The sequence below is a fragment of the Hipposideros armiger genome, unplaced genomic scaffold (assembly GCF_001890085.2).
Source record: "Hipposideros armiger isolate ML-2016 unplaced genomic scaffold, ASM189008v1 scaffold_100, whole genome shotgun sequence".
Lineage (NCBI taxonomy): Eukaryota > Metazoa > Chordata > Mammalia > Chiroptera > Hipposideridae > Hipposideros > Hipposideros armiger.
Window position 1 is genome coordinate 3,764,462 of NW_017731450.1, and position 7,835 is coordinate 3,772,296.

A 7,835-nucleotide genomic window follows, 5' to 3' on the forward strand; every position below is an offset into this window, starting at 1 on the left:
CTATTCTTATTGTTTAATGTCTGGGTAAAAAAAGGGAGGTATGCCTGGGTCCTGGGAAATCAGACAGACGAGACTTGGGGAGGATGTGAGTCAGATCACTCAACATCTACAATATTTACACCTGTTTCTTAAAACTAGAGTTCCCCGTGTGGTGTAGACACTGCCAGCCAGAGGCCCTGATGTGAGTCTTAAGTTTGGAACTAAATNCTTTCTTGACAAGTTTATTTCTTTAGAAAAGTTATTTCTTTAGTAAAAGTTTGGACTCATTCACCAGTGAGGCCATCTGACCCCTGAGTACATTGCAGGAAGATCACCATAACAGTTTCAGTGTCTTTAAGAGACAGAGGTTCACTCAGTGTCTATTTCTTAAATAGTCTTGCTATATGGTGTCTTCCTAGGAAATTATTCATTTCATTCAAATTTTCAAACAATTAGCATAAATTTCTTTGTAACTTCCTTTTGCAATCTTTTTAAATTTTGTTTTATTGGTGACACTTTACACTCCTGGTATTGGTCATGGGGGAACAGAACTGAAAGCAGTGCCCGCCTCAGGCTTTGTTTAAGAAGAAGTCTCCTGGGGCCTCAGGACAGTGGGGACAAAACAAGGGCTCCGCCGAGGTCTGGAGCCCCGGGAGCCTGCAGCTCAGGTGCGCACCAGACACGACCCAGCTCCTGCCCACTTGACACAAAATCCCACGCTACAGACATGTTCGTCTTGTCTCCTGTTGTCTGAACAGTGAGTCTAACGTTTGAAAAAAATTATGAGACATCTAAAGAACAACAAAATAAATAGTCTGGGGAGACAAAGCACACATCAGAACCAGCCTCAGAGACGGCACAGATTTTGGAAATAACAAATAGGGTATTTAAAATAACTATAATATATATTTTAAGGGCTCTCATAAAAAAGGCAACATTCAAGAACAGATGGGTGATGTAAGTAGAGAGACGGAAACTCTGAGGAGGAAGGAAACAAGAGGAAATGCTAGAAATTAAAAACACTCCAATGGAAATGGTCAGCTCGTCACCAGAACAGGCACAGCTGACTAAGGAACAGTGAGCCTTTTGCTATTAGATTAGTTATTTAAGTTACTCAGTTATTCATATGTTTAAATTCCATAAAATATTACTATTGTTCTATAGAATTAATAGTCACTTAGTTTTACNATTCTTCAAATTTCAAAAAGAACAAAATTATTCATATGACAGCATTTATATTTAGCAGCTTAAAAGGTGACACTTTGATAGATTAGAATTAAATCTTGAAGTCCAGATATAAAATGATGTTTTTATAGACAGTTGCAAACTCACTACAGAAAGGACTTCCTGAAATGTGATGGTGTTACAAGTGATCTGGTAGAATCATTAGATAAGTAATTGACTGGAGCTTTTAACCTGAAATTTTTTCCAGGCCCTTCCCGATGTGTTAAACCTTTGTACTGATCATAAACATGACTTCAAAGCAGCCTCCAGTGTGAAGGGGGTTTAGCCTCGCACCCCTTGCGCACCCCCTTGCGCATTTCTGAAAACGACGAGTTCAGGGTGTTGAACAGCATTACGGCTTCAAGAGTTCACTGTGTCACAAGTTAATTTCACAGGAAGTCAGAAAACTTGGGCCCGTTGCTCGTGAGCACGCAAGCGCCGGGAGGGGGTGCGGGGGCACGGAAAGCCCCAGGTCTCAGCACCGTCCAGGCAGCGCTGGGTGTCAGGCCCCGCCGGCAGGAAGCAGGGGCGCTGGTGGGTGGTGAACATGGGACGTCTGGCTGCATCTGTGCCTGTGACAGTCGTGTAATAGCATCAACTGCATGGATTTGAAGTTAGTGTCTTCATGTAAAAGCGTGACACAGGGTCTTTTTGGTTTTGTCCCGTGGGGGGTGTAATATTTTTTTAACAGTTTCTGATGTAATTATTAAAATAGCAAATTCAATGTATATGAAATCAATTTTGACTGTTGACATTACATGCACTTAAAAGTCACAACATTAATTAGTAAATTCAATTTATATTTTCACAATGTAAAAATTTATCCAAGAATCTCTCAAAACATACTTGGTATATAATATATAATGAAGATTGACATTTTTGAAATATAGTTAGTAGACATTTGTGGAATTCTGTCTTTTTAATTTTTTCAACATAACATTCAGCTTTGGTCCCCACTGCCCTTCCTTTTGTAGTCGGCTGTCTGCGCTCACGCTGGGCCAGTAAGAGGGGACGTCTCCCCCTGCCAGCCGGGCCTGTGTGACACGGCAGCAGATGTGTCTGCGCTGGAATCGCGGTCTTGAGCAGAGTAACTAAGAAACGCAAAGAGACACAGGCTGGAAGGGTTCATGCTCCTGGCGCTGTCAGCACAGCTGCCCAGAAGTTGTCCCCACCCTACAGGCGAGGCCCCTGTGAGTACTTACCCCGTGAACTGACTGTCCAGGGAAGATTACCGCTGTGCAGTGTACANACTTACCTCACAGGACATCTAAAATAGAAATTATGTTTCTCATCAAAGTCTTGCTATCCTGTTACATTAACTCTAACTTTGTGAATGTGTAATTTGACTCCCTAATGATTAACTCTGCCTTGATTTCCTCCTTGGCAGTAACTTTAGTCTATTGTGCTGAATACATCAATGAAGTGGCCGCGCTGAACTGGAGGTGAGCTTGCCCGCCCGCCGACTGCCCTGGCAAGTGCGCTGTGCAGATGCCCGTCCCCCGCAGGCCGGACAGACCAAGGTCTCACAGGAGCAGTAGCTCCCCGCAAGGCCGGCGTCCACACACTGGCAGGTGTAGCACACGTCAGAACGTGTGGCCTTTCCTACTGAGCACATCCAGCTGAAGAGTGTCCGTGACAGAGTGAGAGCTCGGGGCCACGCGGGATGGCCTTCCTGCAGGAAAGCCCCAGGGGTCGGAGTGCAGGGTGCCCGCCCGGCCTGCGTGTCCCATCTTTGCTGCCTTGAGTCCCGGCGCCCTGCCCTACCTGAGGGCCTGCTCCTGTCCCCACTCCCTGCAGCGTGGTGCGTGGCCAGCTCTGTCCATGTCGCACCCCCAGGGCTCTGCCTGGCGGTCCCACTCTCCGCACTTCCTGTTTCCAGACCCACAGTCCGTCCCCATCCTCGTCCTGTGTGTCCCCTCCACTCCGTTTCCACCTGTCGTGTCATCCTGGTTGGGCTAAGCTGCAGGGCCAGCCCCAGGCTGCAGCGTGCTGCCTGAGAGGCCTCGGCAGAGACACTTGGCTTTCTGGTCGGAAAACTGAACATGTGTCTCCAGACGGGGCTTGCAGACGGTGGCCCTCCAGCTGTTTTTATGTGGCCTGTGAGCTAATCGTGAATTTTACATTTGTAAATGTAAAATTCTAAGTTTTTGAAAATAAAAAACAAAAAAAAACACTGGCTTGTCAGCAATAACAAACTGAAGGCATTGCCTTCAGCCCACAAGGAATAGAGTGAGCTCTCTGGTCCTTTAAGAAGCGTGCTGAGCGGGTCCCTCCCTCGGTCACCATCCAGACACTTCTCTGAGCAACTAACATCCCCCCCCAACCCCCACTTAGCTGAGAACATGGAAGAACCAGGTCACAGGCACATTCGGGTTGATGTCAGGTTCGAGTATGTGCGAGTATTGGCTCTGCGTCAGGAAGCCTGTGGGTTAGGCAACTCGTGCTCCCGCCATCATGTTCCCTGTGCTGACAGCCGCTTCCGTCACCAGGGACCGATGCGTNTTTACAGGCACTTTTTAAAGGACTACAACATTCTAAAAGCAATCAAAGGAGTCAAAAATCACACATTTCGCTATTCCATGATGCTCAGAAAAAATTATTTCTCCAACTAAAATTAAATGATATGCACTAAAACCTCTCCATTCAACTATGAATACACGCAAATTCCTTTGCTGCAAACCTGGGGAAAGGACGCGCTCCAAGGCGGTGCTGCCACCTGCTGGCGCCCGAGCGCGGGGCCGCCCTGCGCAGGAGCCCCTCCTGGGACCGGGACAGAGGCGGCCTCACTCGTGCCGGGGGCGCTGTCACCTCCTGGTCGGGGGGCAGGGACAGAACACGGCCAGCGCTGCGGTGACACGGCGTGACGACCCCACGTCCGCGGTCGTCCTGCGTGTTTCTGGATCTTTCCACTTTGGTTTCGGGAGCGCTGTGCGCCTGGCTTTGGGCAAAGGCGACAACCTGGGACTGACAGGTGGCAGCGGGCGCAGAGGGGCAGGGGCGGGGGACCTCGGGGCAGGATCGCGGGGCCACGTCGCCCTAAGGAGCCGCACGGGCGCAGGGAGGCGGCGGGAAAGCCGGCGACGCCCCCGAACGCGGCGGCCTCCGAGCGGCGGGGCGCCTGCTCCGCCCCGGCCCCCGCGGCGGCGCGTGACGGAGCTCGCGGGAGGAGGCGCGTCGCCGTCCGTGTGGCCTCCGTCCAGCGCTCAACCCGGCGCACAGCGCGCTGTGCGACCGAGGGGGCGTGTCCTTCCCGGACGTTCAGGCCCGAAGAGCAGGAAACGGGGCGGAGCCGGGGCGGCGAGGCGGCGGGGACGACGACAGGCGGCGGCGCGCTCGGCCCGGCCGCAGCCTCGCGGGGCCTCCACCAAGCGCCGCGAGACGCGGACTCGGCGCGGCCCCGCGGATCCCGCGAGGTAACGGACGCCGCCGCTTCCGGCGCAGCGCGTCTCGCGAGAACGCAGATCCCGCGAGAGGTGACGCCGGAGGCCTCCTTACGGCGGCGGCAGTGAGGTGGGCCTGCCGGGGCCATGCCGTCCCCCTTCTCGGTCAGCGAGTTCCCCGTGAGCATCCCCGCCGTGATCACGGTGAGCCGGCGGCCGGATTCCCGGCCAACGCCGCGGTCGCTGACGGACGGGGCGCCGGGGGCGGGGCCTGTGCGTCGGGGGAGCCCTGGGCGTACGGGCGGAACTCCCCGGGGCGGGGGCCACGGGGGCTGGTCCAGTGGGCGTGGCTACAGGGGCCCTGATCGTATGGGCGGGGCGACGGGGTGGGGGCTGATGGGTGGGCGTGGCTAAACGGGGCGGGGCCTGTCTGTGCGGGCGGAGCCCCAGGGCGGGTCCTGGTCGTCTGGGCGGAGCTCCCGGGGTGGGGCCTCAGGACAGACTAGGCGGTTTAGGGGCGCCCCGGGGAGGGTCCAGCGGGTGTGGGTCGGCCGTGGGCCAAGTGGCGAGGTGCTGCGGCTCCCCCAGCGACCCTGTCCCCGCGCAGTGTGGCCCCTTGCTGCTTCCCGCGCGTTGTCCCGCACGCCCGCCCTGCCCTTCGCTCTGGCCCTGCGGACGCGCCTGGACAGACACAGCTGATGGCCCGCTGACCGTGCCCAGGCTGTGGAGTGTCCGCCGGCGCGGTCCTGCGGAGCGGGCGTGCAGGAGGCCGGCGCGCACTCGGAGAGGCCTGAGGCTGCGCTGGAGACACGGCAGGCAGGGCGCCGGTCTGAGCAGGCGGGAGGAATCCGTGCAGCGAGGTTCTGAGCTTGGGGGTGCGGACATGCCCGCCCGGAAAGTTGAGGAGGCCTGAGAGCGCAGCACTTTGGAGGGCTGGTTGTAAGCCAGAAATAGGAGTTTGAACAGGAGTGACCAGGTGCATCTCCTGAACAAGTCACTTAACTCCCTCCTGGCCTCATGGACAGGGACCCTGAGGTTGTGATTGTCAACAAGCAGGAGGGGCACGTCCACGAGGCCACCAGGCCTGTGTGCACCAGCTTTCAACTAGCGAATGCTCTTTAAGTCCCTGGACATGTGGGGCTCCCCTCCCCTCTCCCTCCTTCTCCACCCACCAGTTGCTGCGAGGCCTGGGAAAGGTGCTCCCTGGTCAGCCACAGAAGAAGCCAGGAGTAAGGGGCCGCTGACTCCACACTGACCCTGGTGACATGAAGCCTGGCCCCGTGGGAGCTGGTGTTGATGGGTGTCTACGGGTGTGTCCCACAGCAGACAGACTGGACTGAGCCGTGGCTCACAGGGCTGGCCGTCTTCCACGTGCTGTGTCTGCTGCTCACGTGTGTCTCATCCCGGAGGTACGAGCTGCAGGTCGGACACTTCCTGTGCCTCGGTGAGTACAGTGAGACTTCCACGACCACGTTGCTGGGGGTCGGGCACTGCATGTTCTCAGTACAGAAATGTTTTCTTAAGACCCAGCCCTTCTATCCTGTGCTCCACTTTGGGTTTCAGGCCACCCCCGGATGCCACCCTTGGGATTATGAAGTGTGGGTATTGGCTTGGAAAGGGCCCTGCTGTACCAGTACCAGTCAGGCAAAGACCACTTAGCTTCAGTGACACACTGGCTCTTTACACAAGCTGTTTTTCTCCGTGGGCTTAGCACTGTGCTGCTTGCCCTGGGAGGGAGAATGCAAACCAGAAAGGAGAGTTCTGTGCATAAAATAACATGTTGCACAAATCAGTTTTCAAGATAGGAGCTACGGGAAGAGAAGGGGCAGTAGTATGGAACGACTAAGAGCACACAGAACATATCGTCACGGTATGTGGCATGCAGAGTGAGTCAGTTCTCGTATTAGACGAGATTACGAGCAGATCCGTGGCCCAGGCGTGAGATCTGGGGTGCAGGCACCCCGATGAGAGAGGAGGCCCCTGACACACACGGCAAAGATGGATGGAAGCGTGGGTGAGGTCAGATAGGGGCCGCCCAGCCCTATTCCTGATGCCGTGTCCTCAGAAGTATGCTGTGACAGGACGGGTGGGCGGGGGCCTCCGAGCCTGGGCAGAGGCCCTACGTTTTGTGGATGCCGGGAAAACACTGAAGATTTTGCCTGGTAGTTTAATAAACTGCGACGACTAAGAGAAGGTCAGTTAGCTGGCCTTGTGCAAGGTGGGAAGTGTGGTAGAGACAGGTGAAGCAGTCAGCCTGCATTGCAGGAGTACCGTGGCCCTGCACGAAGGAGGAGGGAGAGTTACTGCTTCATGCCTTTTCCCAAGACTTTGTCAGGGTGGACTAAGGAATGCTAGGGGTCCAGGGTGGACAGCAGGCTCCTTAGGCTCCTGGAGCTTAGCAGGGACACCGGCACTCACTAAGCAATCAGACCCAGTGACCTTGCCGTCACCTGGGATAAATGTTACATCAGAAAAGACAGGAGCACGAGAAATACTACGAAGGGACCCGTTTGAGTCTGTGCAGTAACACTTGCACCGAGGCTGTAAAGGGTCCAAGGGGACGAGCCAGGCAGCAGGTCTGTGGGGCCAGCCTGGACACACCATGCGGTCGGAACAACATGTACAAAGGCCCTGGGGCAGGTTCTCCGAAGAAGGTGATGGCCTGAGCACATGAGCTGATGTGTATCAGACAGTTTTATAAACTTAGAAGCTACGTGTGGATTTGGGATTTTCTAGGATGAACAAAGGGGTGGCTTTCTCACTTGGGGATAATAGATGCTGTTATCTATAACTCATTTAATTCTCAGACCAGCGTAAGCTTGGTGTATTATGTGCCCATTTCATTTTACAAATGAGACACAGGGGTTCATGCCCCCCAGCTCCTGAGCGGCTAGTCAAGATGCATTCTGTCTTCAGCTGGGGAGGAGCCCAGGAGTGGGCCCATGTCCCTGCAGGTCTCCCCTTTCTCTGTCCTCTTTGTCTCTTTTTTGCTTCCTGATTTGCGGGTCCTGGTGTAACTTGTTTTCTGATTTGCACATTTAACTTGGTGAGAAAGTAAAGCGTCAGGTTTCTAGTGTGCTGTCCCTGTGACTGTCAGCAGGTGGCCCTAGGGCCTCTCTCCCAGGTGGGGACTCGGTGCTCCCTGCCTCCACTGCTCCAGCAGCACCACGTCCCCATTTAGGTGGTTTGTGAGGACGGCGGCCATCCGCAGTGGTAGGGTTCCTGTGGCTGTTGTCCCCATCGGGTTGGCTG

General features: G+C 54.7%; 1 protein-coding gene across 1 annotated transcript in view; it reads left to right on the forward strand.

The window, feature by feature from the left end:
- The first annotated feature begins 4,673 nt into the window (after positions 1-4,673).
- Positions 4,674-7,835, forward strand: part of TMEM18 (transmembrane protein 18) — an 11,731-nt gene continuing 8,569 nt past the window's right edge. Inside the window, exons 1-2 of the mRNA XM_019646283.1 lie at positions 4,674-4,787; positions 5,907-6,241. Coding sequence (XP_019501828.1) covers positions 4,731-4,787; positions 5,907-6,241 — 392 coding nt within the window. The 5' untranslated portion in view covers positions 4,674-4,730. The remainder of the gene's footprint in view (positions 4,788-5,906; positions 6,242-7,835) is intronic.